Here is a 26,175-nt window from a genome sequence, read left to right on the forward strand (position 1 = left end):
GGTCCAGGACCCCAAACAAGAGCGGAGAAAGCTGCTCAGGACCCAGGAGAGACTCAAAGTGACGCGGTTGTTTAAGAAGTTCGACCCTGGCATTTGCTTGACCGAGTAAAGGCCGGGAGAAGCAAGCACTCAGTCAGCAAACCAGGACCCAAGGGGCAGGGGGACAGTGGCCCTCTGTGTGCGGGACCACCCTGCGAACCTGCCTCCGACAGTCCACCTCACCAGCAAGTGTGGTTTCCAACCAGGAAGATGGGGAGCGCGAGCGGGCCCCAGGGCAGGGGGTAGGAGCCGGGCCAGTCAGCCTCCACAGGCACCTCCAGAGCCACGGCAGCCCCCGTCTGGGGCGGGGCGCCCTGTCCTAAATCGGGCAGAGCTCGCTGCGCATGGGGGAGAGGTCGGAGAGGCACCCCTTGGCCCCACCAGGATGGAGCAAGGTAGGAGGGGAGCCCACGGGGGCTAGGGGACAGGAGATGGAGTTTAAGGCACACAGCAAGCGACAGAGGAGGGACCTTGACCTCCCCCAGGACAGAAACGCCCCTCCACTCTCCAACCTCATTCACCCAGGAGGACTTCCTGGCCCCCCGCTCAGCTAAACCTCCACCCTCCCTAGCTCCATCTTCTTCCCAGCTCCCCAAGTGCCAGGTGGTCGGGGAGAGGAAGGGACGGGAAGAGGACGGTTCTGAGGGCCAGTACCGTGACGGGAGCCCCAGCCCAGTGCTACTGAAAGGCCACCTGGTGAACCTTTCTGGGCCACGTCAAAAGCTCACACCATCTTGCATTTAAGAAGCCGGGAAAGGAAAGTAAAAGGAGCCTCCTGGGTCTTCTCTGCTTTCTGCCGACCCAACTGAAAGTCCCTGGGGTACAGCCCGCCACCTCTCAGCGTCCACTCATTTGTCATTTCAGCAGATTCAGGACCCTAAAACCTAAGGGAGGGGTGGAGAGAGTCCCGGCGTGCCTTGGTCTGCCGCTCTCCCTGTGCGGCTCCCAGGCGAGGGTGGGGGGGGGTGAGGAATACGGAAGTGAAAGCAGAAACCGGAACCAAAACCAAACCACGGGCTCACAAATCAGGAACGAGACCTGCCTGCTGGCTCCACGGTGGGCCTGGTGTCTGCTCCCGTGGGGAAGGGGAGCAGGAAGGCTGGGGCTCCTGCCCGGCACAGCAGAGGGCTGGCTGAGCCCTGGGGCCGGACACGTGCAGCCTGCCCCGGGGCCAGGTCCAAAGTCGCTCCCGGTCTCGGCAGCCCTCAGAGCCTCTCTCGAGCGCTCTCCTCGCTCACGGCACCTGCTCCTAGGTCTTCTCCTCCCGGTCTGTTTTTCTCCTCGTGATGTTCCTAGGTTTGATTTTCAGAGAGAGTTCCCACAGGGCCTCCTCCGCCAAGTGGTCGCTGAAGTCATTGAAGAAGTTTATGATGTCATCATTTCTTCGGATATCATAGTGCCTGTGGGGGGCCTCCAGTCAGGACCGGCGTGGGGCCAGCAGCTCAATGGCCTCCCGGAGGGACCATGCGTGTGGTCCCAGCACCCGAGCACCCCACAGGTGGAGAGCTGGTGGCAGGAGCCCGCTTGCCCTTCTGCAAGCTGCCCTAGGGAACCCCCATTCCTCGGGCCCCCCCGTACTGCAGTCTCCCTGGATGCGGTGGGCCACCACCTTGATGCAGACCCTGGTGTTCCTTCATCCCTGCCCCCATCGCACCTCGGGGGGCCAGGCACGAGCGCCCCGGTACTCACGCCTGCTGGAAGCACCGCATGCTGTCCAGAATGTTGAACTGCTGCCACCGTTTGGAAAAATTCACCTTCCCGTCAATATAGTCTGGGTTGCCCAAGTGAACAAAGGTGAGGTCCTGCAGGATAAGCCCCCTGGGAGGACGGAGAGGCCCGGTCACTGCTCCAGAGAGCACATCTGGCCTGTGTTGGTCTCTTCTTGTGTGAACTCCTGACCTAGAAACTCTGGGTCTCTGGGAAAGCCAGCTTGGGTGTGGGAGGAGCCTTGTAAAATTAATACATGAACAGGAAAAAAAACAGCAGACCCAAAGCCCAGGGTGACGGAGGCATGGAGATTCTCTGTGTTAACAGGTGCTTCTCACCAGAGAGAACGTGAAGCCGTAAGGTGAGCAATGGGGCCCAGGTGACACATTGCCAAGAGCCCAGCCGCCACCCCCCGGGGAAAGCATGGTAGCATTCTGGGAGGGCAGCCCCCCACCCGGGGCCATTGCGGAGTCTTCTGCCCCCTCGTAGAGGTTCCCCGTGTCTACCCGCTTAGTAAGGGCTCTGATGACAAACCGGTCTAGCTTTGACTTTTTCAACTATTGCCTTCAGCTTATGTGATGAGGGCTATGTCCCCCCATTTCCTCCATGCCTTGGCTCCCACATGGGGAAATGCTCTCAGGGCTCCTGGGTGACTGACTATAAAGCCCTCCGGCTACTGTAAGGTGCAGCCAAGGCTGAGGACCCTTGGCGGGGGTGAGGGGGAAGAGAAGTCCTGTTCCCGGCAGACATGGGAAGGAAACAGCAGTGGGACTGGGAGATGGGAGAGCGGGACTGTTTTCATTGGACCCTTCCTTTCTGTTTAAAACACGCTCCTTGTTACAGTTTAACATTAAAATAGAAGTCTAACGTCTGAGCTGGAAACCCTGAAGGGAGGGTTTCTCTCTCTACACGTACGTCCCCCCGGGGAGCAGCCAGCGGGGCAAAGCTGCGGGGGCTCTACTCACAGGTAGGGGATGCACGGGGGCTCCACCTCGGAGAGGGCAGCCCGGTAGGCGCGGAAGGAGGACGAGCTGTCGATCAGTGTGCAGTACTCAGCCAGGCCCTGGGTGGGAGGGACCGTGTGTGAGGCCCCGGTGCCAGCCTCCTCCCTGGCCCCCTGCCTCGGCTGCAGGGAGACCGGGCCTACTGTGGGAACGGGCTCCCAGGCCTGCGTGTACCCGCTGCAGAACCCTGGCTCCAAGCCCCCACTGCCCGTGGCATGTACGGGGCCTGGTGCAGGGCCTCCTTCTGGGGGCCGCCCGGCCCTGTAACCCGCGGGGGCTTCTCGAGCACACCGGGAACCGTGCCATCCCCGGCTCCGAGCCTGCCTTGGCTCCTTGCCGCACTCAAGACCGAGCTGCCGAGGCTTAGCTGGTGACCTGAGCGCCCCCTGCACACAGCGGGCGCTTCTGGTCCATCCGCCCCGCTCGCCTCTTCACCTGTTAGCTACTTTGCACCCTGACGTGTGTCCTCTTCAGGACCTCCCAGGTGTTTCTGTGGCAGCCACTGTGAAGGTCCCACACTTCTCCATACCGTAGACTTACAACTGTCCCTTAATGTCACCCCTTGAGATAACACCTGGGTGGCCCAGCTGACATCCAGCCCCTGTGGGCTCTGCCTTTCTTCTCAAGGAGCCTCCCCACACAAGGCCCTCATGGTCCAGAGCAGGTCCCCTCCCCAGTGATATGACCATGCTGGCCTCTGTCCGGCTGCTTGTGCATGCCAGTCTCTACACGCTTCTGTCCCCTCTGCCTGGGAATTCCCTTCGTTCTCAGGAAATTCTTCCTGTTTGGGTCTTGGTATGACTGACCCTTCCTCAGGGACCTCCCTGCCCCCCAAACGGGCCACACCGCCCCGTCCTTGCCCTTTTGGCCATTTCCCTAAAGAAATCAATAGGTCTGGCCTGTCCACAGCATGTCCCTAAGGAGGAGTGCTGCCGCCAGCCTGGAGCAGCCCCTCCAGAAGGAAGGAAGCAGTGAAGCGGGGACCCAGATACGGGCCCGCAGCCAAGGCAGCAGGACCCTGTGAGGGGACAACCCCAGCACCAACGACGCAGCCCCTCCGGACCCAAAGATCGGAGATAAGCCACAGCAAGCCAAGGGGCTGGGGGGTGGCTGGCAGCCAAGCAGACACCTGCGTGCCTTCCCCCATGGCTGGCTCCCCAGGGGCCGGCCGGCCTCCCTCCCAGCCACTCACCTCCGAGGTCTGCTTCTGCCACTCCAGCCTGCGGATGGGAGCCGAGTCCAGCGCCGAGAGGATGGCCAGGTAGGAGTTAAAGTTGTTCAGCTTCCGTAAGTGCTGCAGAGAGAGGGAGAGGCGGCCGTGAGGCAGGCCCAGGGCTCCTGGGCGGGGCTCGAAGGAGCGGACTCCGGGGACGGCAGCCGCTGCTACCTTCATGATCTTGATGAACTTCAACAGCAGCCGCTCCCGGTCCTGGGCTTTTTCTTGTAACATGATTATTGACCGGACCCTGTAAGACCAAAGGGCAGAAGAGCTGGCTGAGCTGACTGGTCTCCTTTTAGACCCCTAGGTGGTCCTGGTGGAGAGGGACAGACACCTGCACCGCACGCCTGGGGCTTCCGGGACACCAAGCACAGCCCCCCATCTCTGCTCTCGAGGAGCTCACAGCATCCCAGGGACAGGCCGAGAGGTCACACACAGTGTGACGGGGACCTTGGGCCACGCGTGCTGATGGACGCTTTGGAGCATCCAAGCGGACTTTCCTGACGAGCACGGACCCCAGCACTCTTGGGTCTGGAAATGCTCCTCCTGTGGCCTCGGGACTCGCTTAGGAGACGAGGGAGCATGGCGTTGGGAGGGTACCTTGAGAACCTCGGCGGCCACCACAAGCCCAGCCTCGCACGAGGACCTCACCATGGCCTGAAGACCCTGTGGCTTCACGGGGGGCCACTGCCAGGGCACTTGGAGCAAGCGCCACCGCCTCGGAAGCCCCCGAGGGGTATGGCAGAGGCGGGGCTCAGGGCTGCGTGCAGTGTCCGCCAGCCTATACACCACCGCTTCTCAGGGTGGCTTGCTATGGCTCAGCTCCCGTTGCTGGGGAGCGGAGCACTTGCTGTGAGGTGGGAAGCAAAGCTGGCAAAGTGGGCCATGACCCAAGTGCCCTCCAACAAGCAGTCCTCGCCACGTTTAACAACTCATAGATGTTCCAGCAGTGGGCGCAGTGCTGGCTGCGTGGCTACCCCCTCTCTGAGAGGCTGGGGGCACCTTCAGATCATGTCTTGAAAAGCTCACCATTCTGTTACATGTTGGTATAAGCACATCTTTGGGCTTCATTTTGCTTTAAGAATTCAGGCCTAATTAAAGTATTAATAGAACGCACGCCTTTGCTGTTTTCTTCAGGCAGCATCCTGTGGGGCTCAGCCCTGAGGCTGCCTGGCAGTGGGGAGCTGGGCAGTGACCAGCGCGGAGTGGCACCGCAGACACCCGTCCCTGCGGCCGCCTACGGCAGATATTACCAATTGCTCCTGGCACTCCTTGCAGCCGCCGCCTCCGCCACCGGGCTCTCTGCTGCCTGCAGTTCTCAAGTAATGCCCAGGGCCTCGGAAGGAGCTGGGAGGAAGGGGCACCTCCTCCCATGGGAGGGAGAGCTCGGGCACCCGGCCCGACACGCTGCCAGAGACCGCTGGGGGTTCGCACAGCTGCCCCTTCTTACCAGTAGGACATGTTGTTGAAGTGCTCCGTGAACTGGGTCAAGTTTGGGCTCTTCTCCTCATTCTGCTCTTTTGCCCAAAGCAAAACCTCAGGAATCTGGAAAAGGAAGTAGACTGGATGGCACTAGAGCCCTCTGGCTTCCTGGCAAGTTTCTCCTGCTGAGGGACCAGCAGCAGCTGCTCATCCCGGGGCAGGGGACAGCCTTCTCCGCAGCCCCCAGCCCTGCTTCACTGCATACCTCTATTTTATAAAAGAGCTCAGCATCCAGCAGGGTCAGCTGCTCAGCTATTTCATGGCTGTGAAAGTCATGCAAAGTCCCTGGCCTAGAAGACAGAGACATGAGATGAGCAGTGGGGACAGGGATGACGGGAGCTGGCTGGGTGCTGTCCTGAGGCCTCACAGCTGGGCGGCCAGAGAGAGCAGCTGCCCCAAGCCTGGCCCCCCAGCCGGCCAGTGGCAGGGCAGCACCAGATTGCACTCTTGTCGGGGACCATGGCACCTTTGCTGGGTGGGTCCCATGGCTCAGCACAGACAACTGTGCTGCGTGAGAACTCGGCCAGACTTCACGGCCGGGGCCCAGTGGGGACAGACGGTGCCACAGGGATGAAGGCTGAAACGCTTGCTGGCCAGGCCACCGGCAACGGAGTAGGTTGTGGCAGGTTCATAGGAAGGTTCAGCAGGGCCCAAAGGGCGGGCAGGGGTGGGGGCGGTTGAGCACGCACAGCTGCCACATCAGTGCCGGGAAGACAAGAGCCGACCACAGCAGAAATGCGTGCACCTGTCTCCTGTCCCAGTAAGTGCCCCCCGCTTCCTGGTTAAAAAGGGGAATTTTAAACATCACCCATCATGACCCCCTGGAGAAGCAGCCCAGCTCCTGGGGAAGCCATGGGGCTGTCCAGAAGACCTCCTGCTGCAGGGTCTGGGCAGAACCAGGACGTGGGGCTCTAGGGCTGGGGGATGGCTACCAGGCACCACTCCTGTCCTCTTCCGGCTCACCTGGCGGCTACACCCCGGGCTGCCAGGGGCTGGTCGGAGTTGGCACACCTGAGCAGCTTCTTCTGGTCCACCTTGTCCAGGATGTTCTTCCGGAGCACGCGGGCCAGGCTGAGCTCCCCGCTGCACACCAAGCGGAAGACCAGCTCCATCAGCAGCTTCAAGATCTCTTCTGTCAACTCCACAAGGCTAGAGCACCAAGGGCCACACAGTGAGGGGCCCTGTGTCACGGCCCAGGAAGAGGACGGCTACCACCGCGCCCACAATCCACCTCAGAATACCCAAGGGTCATGTGGCAGCGACCAGCAGAGCTCGGAAACCTCTTCAGGGAAGAGAGCAAGAAAAGGTGTCGAGACGGCCACCTCAGAAGCACTGGGAGCGGTCCCACGGGTGACACAGAACGGCCACACTCTCAGCAAATGCTTGTTGGCGCGGGACAAGCTCCAGCACCCACGTGCAGGCCTGGGCCAGGGAGACCGTCCCACTCCAGCCCAGACCCTGAGGCAGCCCCTGGTCCCCTGGGTGGTGAGTCATTGAGGCCCCCGCCCGCAGGACGCTCCCGCACTCCCTCCACACGGCGCTTTCTATGCTCGGTGGTCAGTCTCGGTGCCGTCCAGGGTGGAGGCCATTCTCCCCGCAGGACGGAAATGCCTTGAAGGCAGGGCCCGAGGTTTCCTTCAGCCCGGCTCTGCAGACCCAGGAGAGGGAGCAGCTGGACGTGCGCTTGTTAAGTGAGTGCTGAGTCAGGGTGGGCCGTGCTGGGTGACAGCAGGAGGCCGCCCCTGCCCGCTGACCCTGTGGCTGCTGGGGACCAGGCCTAAGCTGCACGTGCAAGGGATGGCCCCACGAGGAGATCGGTGTGGCCCGTGCCTGGTCTGGGTGGCTGGCTCATTCTTCCCCAGAGTCCTGCTCAGGTGGGCAAGCACGAGCCCGACCCAGAGCTGCACGGGGCAGCTCTGTGGGCACGCCGCTTGGGGGAGGCAGATGGAACGGGACAGGATGTCCTGGTCTCAGCAAGGAAGCCTACAGCCCCGATGGGAAACCCTGGGGTGCCCCAGGCCTGCCGGACTCCCTGCCACTTCCTGGGCACAAGCACTCACCAGAGCTCGTCCACCACCCGCACCAGCACGAAGAACGTGTTCTTGCTGACACGCTTCTTGAATGTGTCGGCAAAGGGAGAGAACTTCTCGTACGTGGAGTGTGGGTTACGGAAAGCCATTCTCACACAGGCAGGGCTGGCGGGGGGGGCGCTACCTTGTCCCAGCTGCCGCTTACAGGGTGCTTATGTGCAGGAGCCCTGGGAGCCAGGCCCCCGCCCCCAGGAGCTATGCTCGTGGGACAGCTTCCACTGCCCTTCTGTCAGGTCTCCCCCGGGCCCCCAAGCTGCCCGTGGGACTTACGGAAACGCTGCAGGCTGCCCGGCTGGGCCTCAGGTGGTCAAAGGTGGTCAGAATCCACATGCCCTGAACACCCTCTCAATGGGACTGGGTGGAGGATGCGTGGCCCACAGCTGCCTCCTGCACTCTTGCCCCGAGCCCCCTCCCGGCCCACTCTGGAGCTTCAGACACTCCTTCCCCTCAGCAGCCACACACCCGACCACCTCCAGTTCCTCCCCAAGGTCATGGTTTCTGCCTGGAGGAGCACAGACTCTCACCATCCCCTCGTGTTCACCGTCAACTCTCCAGGCCCTGCCAGGCTCTCCTTGCCGCTCTCCAGGGATCCACGAGTGCTCAGGAAGGAGCCTCACAGCGCTGACCCCAGGGCCTGCTGCACAGGGCTCACTAGGCAGCTGTGCCCAGGACCTTGGTGCTGCGACGTCCCCACGGATGCCTGCAGCAGTCACGCAGGGCAGGTGCCGGGACCGGAGCTCAGGAGCGTGGGGGCACGGGGTGGCCCCTCGCCCACCGAGCTGCCGTGTGGGTCACTCAGGCTCTCTGAGGCTGCTTCCCGAGTCACGTGATAAGTAGTAACATAACGGCATAAGTAACGTGCTAGTAGTTTTATAAAAACGTTTTATAAAAAAGCAAGTAGTTTCATAGCTCAATGAGCCTCCACGCGCATGGGCTTAGTTAGCATCCTGCCTGACACTAGAAGTTCTTATTAAGTGTGAGTTACTGTCACTTGCTGAGCCAGGCCTGGGAGCAACTGAACGCGTGAGGCTTGAAGGAACATGTTTCTGCAGTGAGGACCGTCTCCTTCCCTCTCGAGGGACCAGGTCCTCTAGGGCTGGGGCACGGGGACAGTGAAAGGAGCGACAGGGTGCGGGGGAGACAAGAGGCCGAGCCTCAGGGCACGCAGAAAGGGAGGGAGGCCGCCGTAGGACTCAGGACTTCCTGGCCCGAGCAGCAGCAGCTGTCCGGCAGATGGCAGTCGTGGGCTGTGACATGGGGAGGGGGCGGGGCCGGGTGCCAGGGCGGGTTGTGGTTCAGAGCAGCAGCTCTGGTTAGCCTCCGCAGGAGGAGCAGGTTTGAGAGAAAGTCAAGGACGCTGGGTCCTAGGGCCCGGGGTCTTCCGTGACCGCTACTGCAGAGTCACGCTGGAAAGGGCGAGCCCGAGACAGCTAAGGGGTAGGGGCCAATTCTGTCTGGACGTGGTCTGTCTGCTGCGGGGTCTGCCACCAGGCAGAGTGGCTGTGCCTTCCCCCGAGGCTGCTCATGTGAGTCTTGACTCCCCTAAGCCCCGCACACTTGGGACCTGTCACCTCAGCGGCCTGGGGCTCGGCTCAGGAGCTGCAGGGGCCTGTGCGTGTGCTCCCTCTTGGGGTGAGTCAGCCGCTCCTAACTCCTCTTCAGGACTCCCTAGTGGCCGCAGCTGCCGTCAGCACACCCGTGACCCGGCCCCGCACGTCCCTCACTCAGCACTCAGACAAGGAAGGGGACTGCAAGAGAAAGCCTGGCCCGAGGCCCCGAAGCTAGGGCGCGGGGAGCAGGCAGGCAAGGCCCTCTCTCTCCTGGCTGCCTCCGAAGGCTCTGAGCCGGCAGAGGCGTGGGGCCAGGGCGGGGGCGCCGCGGGGAAGGATATCTGTACTGCAGCTTCTTGATGAGCTCCTCCGGCGTGATGAAGGTCCTGTAGGTGGTCAAGAAGGCCTCACAGTACAGGACCAAATCTAGAGCAAAGAACAACTGATTACTGACGCTTGCTGCTGGCAGGGGACAAAGACGGGCAGCGCGCCTGCTGCATGTACCTCGGACCGTGGGCACAGAGAAAATAACTCAAACTCATCCGCAGGATTATGAAGCTAAATCACAGGGAATACTTGAGATGGCAGGGCCCAGGGACAAAAATCTTGGGAATTTCCACATAATGCGAGGCCAAAGATAAGGCTGGTCTTCTCTGGACACGGACCCCCTCCTCCCGTCTTCTCTCACTTATCCCCCAGCTTGCCAGGCTCAGCTGAATCTTGGCTCCTGTGCCCTGGCCTGCCTGGTCACCTCCAGGACAAACGAAAGCAAAAGCAACATCTGCTCCGGCATCTGGGGTCTGGCTGGGGTGGGCCTGGCCGGCAGACCAGGTGTTGGGAAGGAGGCTCTTGGGCAGGAAACACACAGCATGGCCCGACAGCATCCTGCTCAGGCCCCTCCTCTCCGGACCCCTCAACTCACCAGCTCACCACCCACTGGGGCTTTTGTTCAGAGATGGGCTGGGTAAGGAGGCAGAGATGGGCCCAGCACAGGCCAGGGCCTGCTTTGGAGGACGAGATCCAAGTCTGCAGGCCCTGAGCCGTGGGCATCCAGTGGAGAACCACCAGGGTGGTCTCTGGTCCACAGGAAACCACCTGCCCAAGGAATGTTCAGTGTGGCCAGGACCTCTGAACTCTGCCTCCACCATCCATCCATGTGCACGGGACTTTGTTTCCCTGTAGTCTCAACATCTCTCCATGACTGAAGTCAAGTGGAGGTCCCTGCTGGCAGCAGCACCTCCTGTCCTGGGGGCGCTGGCCACCTGGAAGACTCTGGACTGCCCTGCACCCAGGGCTCCCTCTGGCCGGGACTGCAGCTGGCTGCCCCTACAGGACCTCAGCGCTTGGTGCCCCGAGCCAAGGACGGAGCCAGCTCCCCCTTGAGCCCTCTGGATGGAAATGACAGCTGTTCCTCTTGCCCAGCTGAGGCCAGCGCTCAGGCAGGCGTGGGGGTGGGGGTGCTGCGGAGGAGAGCGAGGGCTGCTTCTGAGCACGCTCGCTGCTTCCTGAATGGCCTGCGCCTTGCGGCCTCACGTCAACTCTGCACCTCTCCCTGCCCACTGGGACCTCTTCAAACAGGCGGGTCTGCTGAGGCTGGGAAGGGACAGGACGTGCCTGGCTTTGAACTCAGTCCCCAGGACTGGGCTTCTGCCCTAGTCCAAAGAAACCGGGGGTGAAAAAACCCCAAAGGGCAAAGTAATGGCTATGGTAAGTTTGTTGGGATCATTTCTTCTTTTTCCCTAGTATTCAAATTTTCTGCAATGTGACCATTTCTGTACTGTTTTTGTAATTTAAAAATTCCGCAAACCATTCTGTGTAATATATCTGGGGAAATTTACTGTAAAACAGGGACATGGTCATATATAAAAATAAAACTGGTGGGTGAGGGTTTCTGGATTGGGGCATTTTAATTTTTCACACAATTGGCTTTAATACTGTTGTCACATCCCCTTTTTAATAACTTTCAAAGACGTAGTAGGAAAAGGAGTGTGCGGGGGGGCCCCATGGCAGGACCTGCAGCACTCCTGGTGGAGGTCGAGGTCAAGGTCACAGCCCTTCCTCTCCCCTCCCTGCCGGACCAGATAGCTAGCACAGAGTCCACCCAACACTAGGTCCCCTGCCTTCCCAGCCCTGCTAATGCGATCAGGACACTGAATGGGGTGGCCACGTGCTGAGGGGTCAGAACTCTGTCCTAGACACTGCCACCACTGTCCTGAGACTGAGCTCCGGACAGAACACGTGCCGGGGTCTCCTCGTGGAGGCCACAAGTGAAACTCTGTCTGGTGTCTGGAATAACATAATGGGTCAGACATCAGGAAAACTAGAAACAGCTACACCTACATGCTGCTGGAAGGTTAACAGTATCGGACGTGTTGTTACCTGAGGTGCTGAGCTCTGCATTGAAGCTCTCTCTCCACGGCCCCTGGGGGCCCTTGGGGTCATCATTAGGCTGCACCCACGGAGGGCCTACCCTGAGAGAGCTGGTCCCATCCCCAGGGGTAGGCTCTCTGCACAATGACTGCAGGTCACCAGGACCACGTTCGGAACCCCCTGAGGTCTGTGGGGCCAGCCCACCCCAAGAGCAGTGACAAGGACCAAGTCCCCTGCTCAGGGCGCTGCCGCACCTTTCCTGTCTGTCTCAGTAGCATGCACCAGCAGGATATCTCCAGACCCGCCACGGACGTCTGGCCCGTCGTCACCCTGCAAAGACAAAGCAAAGGAGGGCGTGCAGCGGAATGCAGCCGTCAGAGTCCGATCAGGAAGTCCGAAGCAGAAGAAGACGACCGAGCCGAGGCACTGCAGAGACCCTGCCCCCGCCCTCCCTTGCCTGGGAGCAGCATGACCGGGCACAGAGGCCACTCCACACTCCGAAGACCGCGCAGACCAGAGCTCATCTGGGAGGCGGACGGCCCTGGGAGCCGGCCAGATACCAGGGCACATTGTGCTGGGTCACAGCAGAGTTGAGGGACGATGGCACCAACAGATCTCTCCCTCTTCACCAAGCCAGGGGACAGGGACATGAGGAGGGACGTTCTCACGCTGGGAGCGGTGGGACCCTCCCATGGAGGCAGGCAGGACTGCACCAGCCACTCCCAACAATACCACAGGGGCAGCAGAGCTAAGCCCGAGTACGGTCATGTTCCTAAAACTGCAGCAAGCCTCCCCACATTTACATCTGTTTCCCCAGGTGGAAGGAAGAGTCACTTGTCATGTTACAAGTTCCTGTACAGGGAGCCCTCAAAGGAGTGTAAAGCGTCACAAAGATGTTTAATTGTCCCAGATGTTGCTTACAGAGGCTATCGGCTACCCTTTGCCAATTAAGGAAAAAGTCATACTTCCAGGCGGCCAAACAGAGGTTTTAGCCCATAAACCTGCCCAAAGCCAGAGACAGAAGTCATCTGGCAGGCCTGCCTGACAACCGGGCCCTGCCCCTCCGCCTCTGGTTCTGAGCCCCCCAGGCCCTCCATTTCGGAGATGCACCTGCCTCTCCAGGGCGTCCATGTTTTCACCCCTGGATTCCAGAGTCCCGAGAGCATCTTGGATTTCCAGCTAAGGCTGAGGGCAGCTGCCCATGACCCAATTGTTCAGAACTTTTCTGGCAAGGGTCACGAAGCATCACTTCTCTCTGCAGAGAAGCTGGCTGCCCCAGGGACCCGCCAGCCCCGCCCTGCCTGTTCTGTGTGTGTGCCGCCGCGCAGCCAGAGCCCAGAAACACAGTCACCCCGCAGGCCGGGTCAGGGTGAGCGTATTAAGACGTTCCTCTGGGTTTCCAGAATCGCCCAGGTCCTCCTGACAAGGCACAGGACAGAGGCGGCTGCAGGCCAGAGACGTCTCAATCAGTCTGAGGCTCCCACCGAAACTACAGGGGCTGGTTTGGTCGATACCGACGGGAAGGAAGCTTATGCTACTGAGGGCTCGCTGCACTCGCGTCCGTGCTGAGCACCCTACGCGGGCTCCACTGTTACAGTGTCCCCCCAAAGTCCTGTGCTCTGGGGCTTAGAGATCGTACTTGATTTGCCAAGATGACTGATGGGAAGTGTCAGAGAAGGGGACAGCGCACTCTCTCCAGGAGGCCATCCACGTGCCCAGGATAAACGCCGAGCGCAGAGCTCACGAAGTGGGGGTGGGGGGGTGCCAACCTCACCTGTCACTGCCTTGCTTGGGTCCTTCTGTTTGAGACACCTCAAGGTTACACTGTCCTCAGAGCCCCCTCACCCCTATACAGACCGGGCCACACACGGCCTGTACTCACCTCTTGCTTGAGTGTCAGCCTGGCCATAATCTCACTGTGGTCGATGAGGGACAGCTCGTCCACTTCCTCCTCTGACCGCGCCAACTCTGAACCATCCGGTGACCTGGAGGCCCTAGAGAGAAGTGGTTTGTGTTGTAAGGGTCCAGCAGGCCCCGGGGTCCAGGACACCAGGGGGCTGAGGCCGTGCAGCTCTCTGCAAGACTCCGATTTACGACTACTACTGACAGGTTCTTCTGGAACTGCAGCTCTCGTGTGCAGGCCACGCCACTCCCCACATCCAGCACGGGGGCCTGAGTGGGGGCCAGAAGCCAGGGCGCGGACTGGACTGCCAGCATCGCTACTGATGACCTGTGTGACCTTGGGACATTTCCTGCTCTCTGTGGATGCTCTGTCAATAGAAGGGATTAAGAAGGATCCTGGAGAGCCTGCACGGCTCATTGGTTAAGCATCTGACTCTTGATCTCAGCTCAGTTCTTGATCTCAGGGTCACGAGTTCAAGTCCTGTGTGGGGCTCCATGCTCAACGTGGAGCCTACTTGAAAAAAAAAAAAAAAAGAAAAAAAAAATGAAAAGCAAAAAAAAAAGTTCAAGGTTTCCCTGAGCTATTTACATAAGTGATGGGATCAGTCACTGTGAAGGCCACCCTATGCACAGTGGGTATCCAAGGACAGGAAGAGCAAAAGGGCTCAGGTTGGAAGAGAGTTCGCATGGCTATTAGCGTCCTTCCTCAAGTCTTTTCCGAAGGCCACATTCCTGAGGGACAGAAGCATGAACCAGGCAGACTGGCCCTTGTCCTTGGGATGCTGGGTGTAGCAGGAGAGACTGACATTAAAACAAGCAGCAGTGGCACCAGCCTGAGCAGGAAGACCCAGGCCAGTGTGAATGACAACAGGCCCCCGTGGCAGGACAGCCGAGCCGAGCCCTGCAGCACTGAGCAGAGCAGGAATGTGCTGGTGAGTGGGGGAGAAGGAGAGAACCACCAGCGGAAGGGAAGTGTGGGGTGGCGAGGGGGCATTCCGGGAGCAGACAGACACTGGGTCTGTAGGCGCCCTGCTTGCCCCAGCATCTTCTCTCATATTCCCATTTTATTCTGATGATTTCTACCATGGAGCCTATGAGGCCCAGGCTGGCCTAGGTCACGGGCCACATTTTTAACCCTAAGTATGTGAGACATAAAAATTTGTGCCTTCAGTAAGACAAGGATGGCCCAGAGCAAAATCACACAGTCCTGGGAAGAACCACCTGCTACGTGTGCCTTCAGTGTCAGGCCCGCGGTCTGGCCTTTGTGGGAAGAGGACATTCTGTAACTGCTTCTAAGCAGTGAACGTGCCCCTCCTTCTGCTTTTTTTCTTCAAGGGCCATCGGCAATTCTGGAAAATGGTGGTCTCGGGTTCAGTGCAGCTGGAGGCAGGACCCGTGGGCTTCTGCGGCTTGGCACAGACGCCGTTTGCTACTGGGTGTTAACTAGAAACCCATCAGCCCCTGCTTAATCCATGGGGAGATCTCAGCCAGGGCAGGCGGACCAGGCGGATTCCACACGGGTAGCTCCTTGGAGGGGCCACGAGCAGGCTGGGCAGGCAGCCCTCCTCAGAAGCCCCTGTAGAAGGAACGGGGTCTGTGTTTCCTCCTGTCTCTCGCTGTTTTATTTTTACCACCTTCTCAACCATTTATGCTGAGGCCCGACAAGTGGGTCCTGCCTCGCTCTGTGCCCAGAACCCAGAGGCAGCTGAACCTGGGCCTGGAGAGGGAGGAAAAGCTTGAATTGTGTAACGGTTCACGAAGAAGGCGACGTCCTCGTGAAGTCGCCGATGGCGGAGCGAGTCTGTGGGTCCTACACGTGGAGAAATTTACTACATATTTCTGAACCTGGTCGGCTGTGACTTGTGCTAATACTGAAAAATGTTACAAAAGATTAAGGAGACGTGCGACTAAGTGTACTGACTCCCGAATGATCCTGTCCCCTAAAAATAAGCTATACAAGTTAATTTTAGGGAGAGTTGGGCAAATGGAAGATGGTTTACATGTCAGATGATACGAGGGAGTTTATTATTAATTTTCTTAGGTGTGATAATGGTATAATCTGGTAGACTTTTAAAATATTTTAGGAGGAGGAGCACCTGGGTGGCTCAGCCAGTTAAGCGTCCAACTCTTTTTTTGTTTTTTAAGATATTTATTTATTTATTTGAGAGAGTGTGAGAGTGAACATGAGCAGGGGAGGGGCACAGAGAGAGGGAGAAGCAGACTCCCCACTGAGCAGGGAGCCTGATGTGGGGCTGGATCCCAGGACCTTGAGATCATGACCTGAGCTGAAGGCAGACCCGTAACTGATTGAGGCCCCCAGGCGCCCCTAAGCATCCAGCTCTTGATTTCGGCTCAGGTTAGGATCTCCGGGTCATAAGATCAAGCTCTGTGTCAGGCGGGCTCTGTGCCGGGCAGTGAGTCTGCTTGAGATTCTAACTCTCTCCCTCTTGCCCACCCTCCCTTACCCCCACGTGCTCACTTGCCCTCTCTCTCAAATAAGTAAGTCTTTCAAAAAAATTAAAATATTTTAGGAGACACACTGAAGTAGTTAGAAGCTGACTGTCAAGTCTGTAACTTACTTTCAAATGGTTTAACACAATATACACACCTAGTAACTCACGTTTTTTGGGTGGGGATGGGGGTCTCTGACACCCCTTTAGTGCACCTGAACTTGGAAGAGGCCAAGGAAGGTTGGCCTGGGATTTAAGAGACTATCCTGGGTCATCTGCAGAGTCGGTGGTATGTGAGCACGTAATCAGGAGGGCGGACTGCATGCCAGATCGGACGCCTTAAAGGGTGCGATTATTAGTGATTTTTCTGGCTGACTCGCACGTTTCTGTACTTGTCATGTTTTCTACCCTGAACATGCAGAATTTTGTGAGTCAGAAGGAAAGGGAAGGATGTACACCGCCAGCTCCCACAGGCCTGGCGTGCTGGTGGGCAGGGGGCTGCCCTCCCCAGCCCAGCCTGCGGCTCTCAGGGAACCTCCACTATACGGCCACTCCCTACCTGTCGCCGTCTCTGCTCTCCTTCCCCGCTGCGCTGCTGGCCGACGAGGGATCTATGGGATGGCCGTCTTTCATAGCTGGTGATTCCTGAAAAGAGAAGTGCTGGGTTTATGACAGGTGCCCCACGCTGGCGGATCTGCTTCCCAGCATTCCGCCTGCAAGCGGCCTCAAGTGCAAGTTCCTACAGAGCAATCCGAGATGTGAGCAGGGAACTGTGAGTGCGGCCAATGACACAGAAGGGGGAGGCCCTCTTCGGCCTAGCATCGCACCTCTGTGGACATAACAGGTACCCCTACCTAGGACCTCTGTCAGCTGCCAACCTAGAGGAAGCCATCCCAAGCACCTCCTCGAAGAAAGGACTGCCAGGGTCGCCACCACTCAGCCAAGCTCAGCCAGGCACTGCACTAAGGGCTTCAAGTACCTCTTCTCACCTGGCCCTGACCAAGACCCTGTCCATTCGCTGGCATCACAGTGCCCCCTCCCACCCCCGCCACATGCTGGGAGAGGTTAAAGGCCCTGCCCAAGACCACACGGCTAGAAGGTTGCAGCCTGCATTCAAGCCGAGGGTCCTCTGCCCCCAAAACCTGTGTCCCTAACCACGGTGCCCTGCCAGTGTGCAGCAAGCCTCGGCTGACTTCCTAGTTAAACCAGTCCTCAGGACTGCCATGGTCAAGTGCCTCCCAGTTAGGGTTCCAAGGGGTCTAGCTGCTCGAGTGCATGACTGCAACCCCCTCTCCTCCAGCGGCCTGGCCCTGGGAATCTGGGCCCAACCCACTTGGTGACAACACGGCGATCTGGCACCCCTGGACTGCCACCGAGGCCACAAGAGAGAGCAGGGTGGCATGAACACACAGATCATCCTCAGAGAGAGTGCTCGGAGGTGAAGTCAGCACTGAACGTGGTCCCGGGTGGAGGGAGAGCCACGAAGGCCAGCTAGCGAACAGCTTCCTTGTGTGGAGGCGGACCTGGGTGACGCAGGGGCGCAGGTCACCAGAAGAGACAGGGGAGGAGGAAACACCAGAGGAGAAGCAGCTTCCAGGGATTGGGTTCCTGTCTCCGGTGGACAGAATCCCACTGCAGTGAAAATCCACAGAGCTCTAGGACTTGCAAACGTCTCCAGTGGGGCTTGCCTTGTGTGGACATCTAGGATCCTGTGGGGGTGCCCCTGGTGGGCTTCGTGTTACCAGGAGTGACTAGACTTTTAACAGGCTGGGCCCTGTGAGCTGGTCACCAGGGAGGACTTGAGTCCTCATGGCGCCTCCTCTCAAGGGACTCATTATTTTGGAAGCTTTTGAACTTGCTCACGTTTTGCTGCAGCAAAACGTGGGAAGTTGACCGCTCAGCAGAACGGCCGTATGGAGCTGGGACAGAAGTCGACCAAGCGGGGCCACACCAGGTGTTTCTCTATGCTCTCAGGCGGCAGGTGTGTTGACACAGCGGGGGCTCCCGGCCAGGCCTGCCCAGCTTCTGAGGAAGTTCCCGCGGGGAGAAGGGGCGTGCTAGGGGAAGTGTGAGGGGGCCAAGGCTGGGACCGTGGCGGTGTGGGAGGGAAGGCTCCCGCCCTCTGGGTTGGGGACAGAAGATGGACTTCAACGCTAGCAGGGCGGACTAGAAAGAAACCTGGAGAGCAACCGATGTGTGGCCAGGCCTACGCCACGCTGCCTCCGCGGATGTCCAGAAGACTCCCCGGCCAGGCCTGAAGCGCACCACACGTACTGCAAGCGGGGGGAGGACCTGCTCTGGGAGCCTCGTCCTCTCCCCACGGAGCCATGCGGGCTCCCGGCCAGGCAGAAGCAGGGCCCGGCCCGGCCGCATGCACGAGGCCGCCCTGACGTTACTTACGCCTCGAGAGCGAGCCAGCTCCTCGCGGCTCTGGCCAGAGGAATACAGATTGACGTATTCACCCTCACCAGCCTCCTCACTGGTGTTTTCACTCTGGGGGAGACAGGATGAGAGGAAACGCACATGTGACAGGCCCGCAGCCACCCCGCACGGCTCAGAGAGAGCGGCCTGCCGGGCCGGCCCTGAGCAGGACACTGGGGAGGAGGAGCGGATGGCGGCAGCTGCCCTCGCCGCTCCCGGGAAGCTTTTCCCAGGCCCGAGAAGGCTGCGCTTTGGCCACCTCTTGCCTCTGCGTTAAGGGGGACGCAAGTTTCCTGCGGGACCTTCTCCAAAGAGGTCGAGGGCCATTCAAACTGCCCCCAGGAGGCGCTGCGGCCACGGGGCCTGCAGGCTTCCCGGCGCAGCGGGGGCCAGAGGCCGCACCGCCCAGTCGACACCTGCCGGCCCCATGAGTGACACGGCCTGGCAGCAGGCCCTCCGCCAGCACACACACAACCGCGCATGCAACTGGCCCCTACCGCTGTCCGAGCCCGTCTGCAGCTGTCTTCCCAGCGCGTCGGCAGCTTTCCCTAACACACGACCCCACGGAAAACGGAGCACTCTCTGTCTCAGCCTTATGAGGACGGTCTCCAAACGGTCACCAATCGTTTTTGGAAAATCAGATTCCCCACCTGACGGGAACTCTGTATGGAAGGTTCCCGCTGCTGGAAACAGGCTACTATGGCACCTTGTGACCTTCCGGGGACCTGGATCGTGCCCCGCTGCCACCGGGGTGTGCACCGGCAACGGGCCTGGCTGCGGGGACAGGCGGCGACGGCCTCGGGAACAGCCGCACCAGTCTCTTAAAATGGGCAGCCCCACGTGGAGGGGGGTGTGCACGGAGTTCTCACCGAAGGCGTCTGGGGCGAGTCAGTGAAAGAGGTTTCGGAAGGAAGGCAGACAGTGTTCCCATGAAAGTTGCTCTCCTGAGAAGATGAGAGAGGCCCGTCCACGGTGCTGGGAGGCAGACTGGCTACGGTTGGCCCCGCTAAGTCAGAGCTCTGAGACTGGTGGACGGGTGGGAAATGTGGAGAGGAAGAGGAGGTAGACGGAAGGAAAGGTTGAACAGAAGCTTGGTTGTGAGGCACGAAATCCTGGGAGTAGGACCTAAACACAGATTTATACTACGGAATCAAAGCGGAAGACAGACACAAAAACAGGAAAATGGGAGGAAGAAAACAGACAAAAGAAAAAGTCATTAGATTAACTCAGCTGAGCTGCGCGGGCTGTTGACAGTAATTCTAACAAGGACCACCGATCAGGCCAAACCAACCCCCCCATTCCTCCGGCCGAGGTTGCCCAACTCAGGCACATCCTCCCTTGAGAAGGGCCCGAGGACCGACCAGCGCCATCTTCCATGTCTTAACAGTGGGACGCGGGCACCCCCACAGAAAAGCCAGACCCCATGCTGGACCAGTAATCCCACTCTGCTGTCAGAGAACCCAACCTGCCAAACCCAAACCCTGCAATGTCTTCAGGAATCTCCTGGCTAAATTCAGTATGTGGACTCATACACCTGGGTCATATTTGGTCATTTTGAACCTTTTGCATGAATCTCCTTGGTTTTATCCCTTGAAAGTCAAACACTGCAGCCTTTCAAATACCATAATCCACCTGAGATGCTTTTGGGGAGGGAAAGATTAGGCCTTAAAAATGGTTGGAAGGACCGTATTATCAAAACGCTAAAAATTTCTGAGTTCATGTCCTTTCCTATACAATCTTTTTTCTTTTTTAAACAAATGACAGGGTCTTGCAGTGCTTCGGATACCAGCCTAGAGCTGCAAGGCCACACTCTCTCAAATTCTCATCAAGACCGAGTCTGAAGCCGGGCTGGGGGGCGGTGGTGGTGACAGTGGACGCCTGCAGCTTCGTAGAGTCAACGAGCACTGTCCGGGCCTGGACTCTGCTGTGGAAGGAGGGAGAGAGGAGCTCTGGGACCAGGGACCACCTGGCTCAGAACCTGACGATATCACCACTTCCCACAAAGGGCCTGACAACCTGATGCTGTCACAGGGTAATGGGAGAGGGACATGTGGAAGGGTCTGCATCCGAAGTCCTGGCCAGGCCCACCTGCCCCCTGTAAACGTCAGAATCTGGCAAGAGCTGAGCTCAGCGTTCACGTTGCTCACTCAGATGTTCTCTCCATTTTGCCGCTAGTTTTTGGAACCCAGGACAAGGAAAAGGAGAAAGAGGAAATCAAATTTTGAACAGGAGGTTAAGGCCACTCACATCCTAAAGTGTTTTTGTGAAGTTACACTTTGCCCCAGACTGAGAGTGGCCACAACTCAAGTGACAGGCACACTCTCCCCTCCATCCCACCTGCTGCCGGCCCCGGCCCCTTCCCGGTTGGGCTGATCAAAGCTCCCTCTGGCTCTGCTGGTTTCCATCAGACCCAGGACACCTGCCCCGGTGCCTACTCCCTCTCGCACATTCTTCTCCTCCACCTGACTCCCCAAATCAAGACTAACCCTGTACATGGCCAAACACATCAGTGGGGAGAGCTGTCCACATTCTGAGCGACACACTGAAGGTGTTTAGCTTCCTCGTAAGAAGCTCTGTGCCCATCCTTCTTTCTGAACGAGCTGCACCCGGCTCCGTAGCTCTCAGACGTAGCTCCCACTGTGCCCGCACCAGCCAGGTGCCACGTTTCACCGGCCTCTCCCAGTGGCCACCCAGGCTAACCCAACGTAGGCCTTGCTGGGGATGGCAGTGAGGTATAGGATTTGGGTTCTGGGACTCTCCAGTGAATCCCTGGTCAACATTCCCCACAGTGAGGCTCTCTCACTGGCCAGCAGACAGAGGGGCCCGGTCCCAGGAGGCCACCCCGAGGGACGCCCACACTGCCGCTTCAGGCAGTGGCTCCGTCTCCCTCGGGAGCCCAGCTCTCAGATCTCGTCTGCGCGTCCTCAAGGGTAGGTGCTGCCGTGCTCTGCTGACTTGTGCACAAATCCAACTACTTTAAGACCAATGTTGCTTAGGGTTTGTGCCTCCCAAATTCATATGCTGAAATCCTAACTCCCAGAGATGGTGGTATTAGGAGGTGGGGAGACCAGGGGCCACCAGGCTCAGAAGCTGATGATGTCACCCACCACGTGAGAATACAAGGAGAAGACTGGGACCGAAAGGGGGCACCAGCCGTGCTGGAGGCCTGACCTTGGACCTGCAGCCTCCAGGCCCATGCTGCGTGTAACCACCCCATCTGTGCGACTGTGTCAGACAGCATGAACAGACTAAGGCAGATGCGAGTCCTTACAGGAGTTCCGACACTGTCCTCACAGACGGCCCCTGGCCCACACGAGCTCACTCAGCACTCGAGCAGGCCCTATGGCGACCTGGCAGCCGATGTGCCTACAGAAGCTGGGCCTGCGCGATCACATGGTGCATCAGGTCTGACCGGACGAGCTCAGGGTGGCAGACACACATGCGCCGAGTGTGCCTCATCCAGGCAACGGCCAGGGTCACTGCGGCAGGCACATCCTCAAGTCACCCAGACTGGGTTCTGGGCCTTCTCTTTCTACCTGTGGGACCTTGGGTACATAACGGACATTCCTGAGCTTGGTTTCTTTGTCTTTATTTATTTAAGTCATCTCTACACTCAACGTGGGCCTCGACCTCATGACCCTGAGATCAAGTCGCATGCTCCTCAGACTGAGCCAGCCGGGCACCCCAGTTCCTCCGCCTTTAGAACGAGCACGGAAACACCAGCACTGCCCGGAGGGTCTGTGCGCACTGTCTGAGCACGGCGCTGTGGTCCTGAGCACGGAGCCAGCACGTGACGGTGTCCGCTCTCCCCCCTCGCCTTCCGAAGCACCAGTCTGGGAACCCTCCAGGCAACAGGGCTGGGCTGGTCACGGGGTCTACCACGTATCTACCAAACGAAGGGACACGGACGCACTGACTGAGATTGTAACAAGTGTCCAGAACAGTGCCCGCCTCACAGCGGTGGCTTGGCTCTGAGGGTGGAAGGGCAGCAGACAAGCTGTCCCCACCACAGTGGGACACTGGTGGGGGCAGGGGTGCGGGGAGGCTATGGACGTCCCAGGACGGCTGCCCCAAGGATGTGTGCCCCAGAGGAGCAGGGGGCCACCTCAGAGGAGGCCAGGAGGCTCCCATCTCCAGGACAAAGCCTCCTGGCCAGCTGCCCTTCCCCCCGACCCCCTGCAGCTCTAGCCTCCGGTATTTCAGCTATGCAGTCCTGCTGGGCCGAGAGCCAAGCTTGAAAAATACCTTCAACGGAGTGGGGAGAGACAAGGCACTGCTCTCTGAGCACCACCAAGCACCCTCAGTGCCCCTCCTGCAGCTCGGGAGGGGAGGGCCATGTTGGGGCTCATCGTCGCACCACCGTGAAGTACTTCCCGGCCTCCAAGACCACACTTCCTCATAACGGCAGGGAGAAAGGCGGGGGGGGGGGGGGGGGGAAGGGCAGGGAGAAAGGCAGGGGGCCGCTGAGCAGAAACACCCCTGCCTCACCACCTGGAGTTTATTCTAGGACCTGGCTGGTGCCCGACTGTGCTTCTGACAGAGCTGCTGCTCTCTGTGGCGGGAATCTTTATTTATAGCCAGAGTGAGACCACGCTGAGGACACCACAGGGGTGGCGGGGGGAAGGCTGCCTGGCTGGAGACTGCAGATTTCTGCAGAAGATCTGGGAGTGCCAGAGCAAGTTCCCAGGAAAGCAGTTAGGAGGGGCTGCCTGGCCCCCAACGTCAGCCTCAATCACACCATTAGCTCAAGCGCCAGCAAGGACCATCTGGGGAGGACGATGCCTGCTGGTCAGATGAGGGACTAAGGGTTGGCACGAATCATCTCACGTCACTGACACAAAGGGCTGTTGGGATCCTTATCACAAAGATGGAGAAGCAGGGTGACAGAGCGGGCCACACCTCCCAACACACAGCTTGGATCCTAGGAGAGGGGCAAGGGATGTCCCAGTCACGGAACACTCTGGGCACGGGACAGGCCCCAGCCATGTAACCCTACAGCTCTGTGGGACTCCTATGACCTGGCTGGGAGCTCCGGTTTGGTCTGCAAGCCAGGGATGCAGAGATAACACCTGCCCTCCCGACAAGATGCAGGAACAAGCAATCTGCTCTTTTGCAAACAGACACGTGAACGAACCACCGTGAGCCTTCTGGATGGAAGAATGATGGCTGAGGACCATGCATGCCGACCTGTGATCATGTGCACATGAGAAACGCAGAGCCACCTGGAGCTGGGCAGATGGCGGTTTGCAAGGACACTGTACCTCCTCTCTGGTTTGGCCTGAAAAATGACTAGGGACGAGCCCCGTGCTGGCAAGAAAGCAGGAGTGGAGACCTTGAAACGCAAAATTCTGATCCCTCACTGCAACAGGCATTCCGTTTAATTCCTATGACCGTCGGGAGGGGGGCAGAGAGCGTGCCAGCAGTTGTGGGCCAGAGCCACGGGCCAGCAACCCTGCCGGCCCTGCAGTGGCCGCGCCTGGAGCTCCGAGCTTTGAGGCTTTCAACCCTCCCGATCATGGGCGACGCAATCATTCGAGTGAATGGACTCACTGTCGTAAAGTGTCTGGGAAGCACAGAAGTTGCCAGAGATTGGCCATTACTGCCTTCTCTTGGCTCAAGCAAGGCTTATGACTTCAGTGTTTCTGAATGCTGCTTACCAACACAGACAGGCTATTGGACGGCTGGTTTGCAGGCTTATGTCTGGCTCCATCATTTGTGAGGAAACACACCCCAGGGCGGCTGCTGCTGCAGTGTGGTTTGGGCTTTCTTCCCGCACAGAGAATCACCGGGAACCACAGCTCAGCACTGGTCCTGGGCTCACGCTTCCCTTAAACCAGAGACTGAGAGTGTCAACACGACGCTAAGTGATTTCTCTTGGAACGAAGTCAAGCTTTTAGCCGCTGCACAGCCCCCTGGGCCATCTCTGGGGGATGGATCTCCTGCAGAGAAGCACGCCTGGTGTGGCTCTTACGAGAAGGAAAGTCACCAGGAAGGACCCTTGATAACATCCCTCGTCACTGGGTGGCACACTAGAAGTCTGTTCTATGTGTCTCCTCTCTCCTTCCGGGTCCCAGGCAACTGCCTCTTTACTGAAACCTTTCTTGACCGGGAGGCGGGTGGTGGGATGCCCTTTATGCCCAGAAGCAACTTCCTTCTTTGATGCCTTTGTGTTAATTTATAACAACTATGTTTTACATAATGTCAAGGGTAAGTTTCCAAAGCCAAGCAGCAGATTCTGAGGCTGATGCCACCAGCACCTGCCCCAGAGGCCGCTCTCTGCTTCCGGCAAGGAGAGCCACTTTTGTTGAACCTATTGGGAAGGGTGATGGGACAGTATTCATCCCATCAAAGAAAGGCAACACCAGCATCACCCTGGATCCAAAAAATAGCTTCTTTTTGAATAAACTTCTTGGTGGAATCTATTTTTTTTTTTTTTAAGATTTTATTTATTTATTTGACAGACAGAGAACACAAGTAGGCAGAGAAGCAGGCAGAGAGAGAGAGAGAGAGAAGCAGGCTCTGCACTGAGCAGAGAGCCCGATGCGGGGCTCGATCCCAGGACTTCTGGGATCATGACCTGAGCCAAAGGCAGAGGCTTTAACCACTGAGCCACCCAGGCGCCCCGGTGGAATCTATTTTTAAAAACCATTTGAACATTCTAATTAGTATTTTATAATAAAGGATGTAAAAAAAAAAAAAAAAAACCAAACCCAAAATGTTTCTTGGGAGAGTTTTAGGTAGTAGGATGGGTGAAAGTAGAAATGTATTTCAGGGACACCTGGGTGGCTTTGGACACCATCTGCCTTTGGCTCAGGTCATGATCCCAGGGTCCTGGGATGGAGCCCCGCATCGGGCTCCCCACTCAGCGGGAGGTCTGCTTCTCCCTCTCCTAGTTCCCTTGCTTGTGTTCCCTGTGTTTCTGTCAAATAAATAAATAAAATCTTAAAAAAAAAAAAAAAAGAAACGTATTGCATTTCTTCTCACGTGACATATTTTTGCAAGCTGAATCACAAGATCCTCCTTCAGACTCTGGGCTAATGATTTCATGGCTAGTAATATTCTTGCAAAAACCTCCAACACATTTTAGGACGCTCTGTACGATCACTAAATACTGACCTTGAGATCATCGACTCTTTACAGAAACGTTTAGTACGGACTAAAAAATGATTTGAATTCCGTTCTAGAAATCTGACTGAACTATTTCTGCTCTGCTTGGATTCAACCGGCATGCCGGGGACTCTGATTTACACTCCTTCTCAGAACTCTATTTAGAGCTGTAGCGGCACTCTGTGAAGTGTCACAACACAAAGGACGAAAACCCTCTTCCTGACGTCCAGCCGATACATGGGCTTTTCAAGTCGCCTTGTCAGGTCTCCACTATTGACCAGCAATCACGCAGTTCCTAAATATCAAACGAACACCGTTCCTCACAGTGGCGATCTGGCTTCTTCATCTTAGCTCTGAGACTCCGAGAAGACGACACGGTTCGGCTCCTCTCCTCCAGTTTCCCCACCGCTAGAGGGGATAAGCACGCCGTCCCCGAGCAGTGACAAGCGGTCTGAACCGTGAAGGTCCAGGCGAGAGTCCGGGTGTGAGCACAGCATCCTTAGGGTTCATGTCACCACAGGACCTTCACAAGTCCAGACCAGCTGGACTGTCACAGATGGAGTCAGAGCACGTCTGCACAAGGGGCTACAGTTATTTCCTGGGTCTAAAGCTGGTTCAAGAGCAATGACCCTCCAAGACACCACAAGCACCAACAAAAAAGCAGAAAGAAGTCTTCAAAATGAGGGGCAGAAATGGCTGAATTTGCTTTGCGAGTCTCCAAGGCCGAGGGTCCCTGAGCTCTGGTCTCGGGCCAGCCAGCCAGCAGCCACGGCCTTACGGGTTAGCAGAGAGGGAAAACAAGAAAGAAGCTGGGTTCTTGGCCCCAGTCTGGGA

General features: G+C 58.2%; 1 protein-coding gene across 13 annotated transcripts in view; it reads right to left on the reverse strand.

Annotated features, from left to right (window-relative positions):
• Nucleotides 1-1,109: 1,109 nt before the first annotated feature.
• The window catches only part of RAPGEF1 (Rap guanine nucleotide exchange factor 1), a 132,300-nt gene continuing 107,234 nt past the window's right edge, over nt 1,110-26,175 (reverse strand). For 4 of the 13 annotated variants that reach the window (XM_032866122.1, XM_032866119.1, XM_032866121.1 and 1 more), the window contains 15 exons: nt 19,104-19,376; nt 18,214-18,306; nt 16,373-16,458; nt 13,344-13,455; nt 11,716-11,791; nt 9,433-9,517; nt 7,512-7,604; nt 6,415-6,600; nt 5,657-5,741; nt 5,420-5,514; nt 4,138-4,216; nt 3,943-4,044; nt 2,712-2,809; nt 1,729-1,857; nt 1,110-1,439 (listed from right to left, as the gene is read on the reverse strand). In XM_032866122.1, the coding sequence (XP_032722013.1) occupies nt 1,289-1,439; nt 1,729-1,857; nt 2,712-2,809; nt 3,943-4,044; nt 4,138-4,216; nt 5,420-5,514; nt 5,657-5,741; nt 6,415-6,600; nt 7,512-7,604; nt 9,433-9,517; nt 11,716-11,791; nt 13,344-13,455; nt 16,373-16,458; nt 18,214-18,306; nt 19,104-19,376 (1,743 nt within the window). In that variant the 3' untranslated portion in view covers nt 1,110-1,288. Of the gene's footprint in view, nt 1,440-1,728; nt 1,858-2,711; nt 2,810-3,942; nt 4,045-4,137; nt 4,217-5,419; nt 5,515-5,656; nt 5,742-6,414; nt 6,601-7,511; nt 7,605-9,431; nt 9,518-11,715; nt 11,792-13,343; nt 13,456-16,372; nt 16,459-18,213; nt 18,307-19,103; nt 19,377-26,175 lie in introns of all 13 variants that reach the window. The other 9 variants (XM_032866128.1, XM_032866126.1, XM_032866125.1 and 6 more) reach the window with 5 other exon arrangements.

The sequence above is a fragment of the Lontra canadensis genome, unplaced genomic scaffold, assembly GCF_010015895.1.
Source record: "Lontra canadensis isolate GAN:19392208 unplaced genomic scaffold, GSC_riverotter_1.0 scaffold30, whole genome shotgun sequence".
NCBI classification, from domain to species: Eukaryota; Metazoa; Chordata; class Mammalia; order Carnivora; family Mustelidae; genus Lontra; species Lontra canadensis.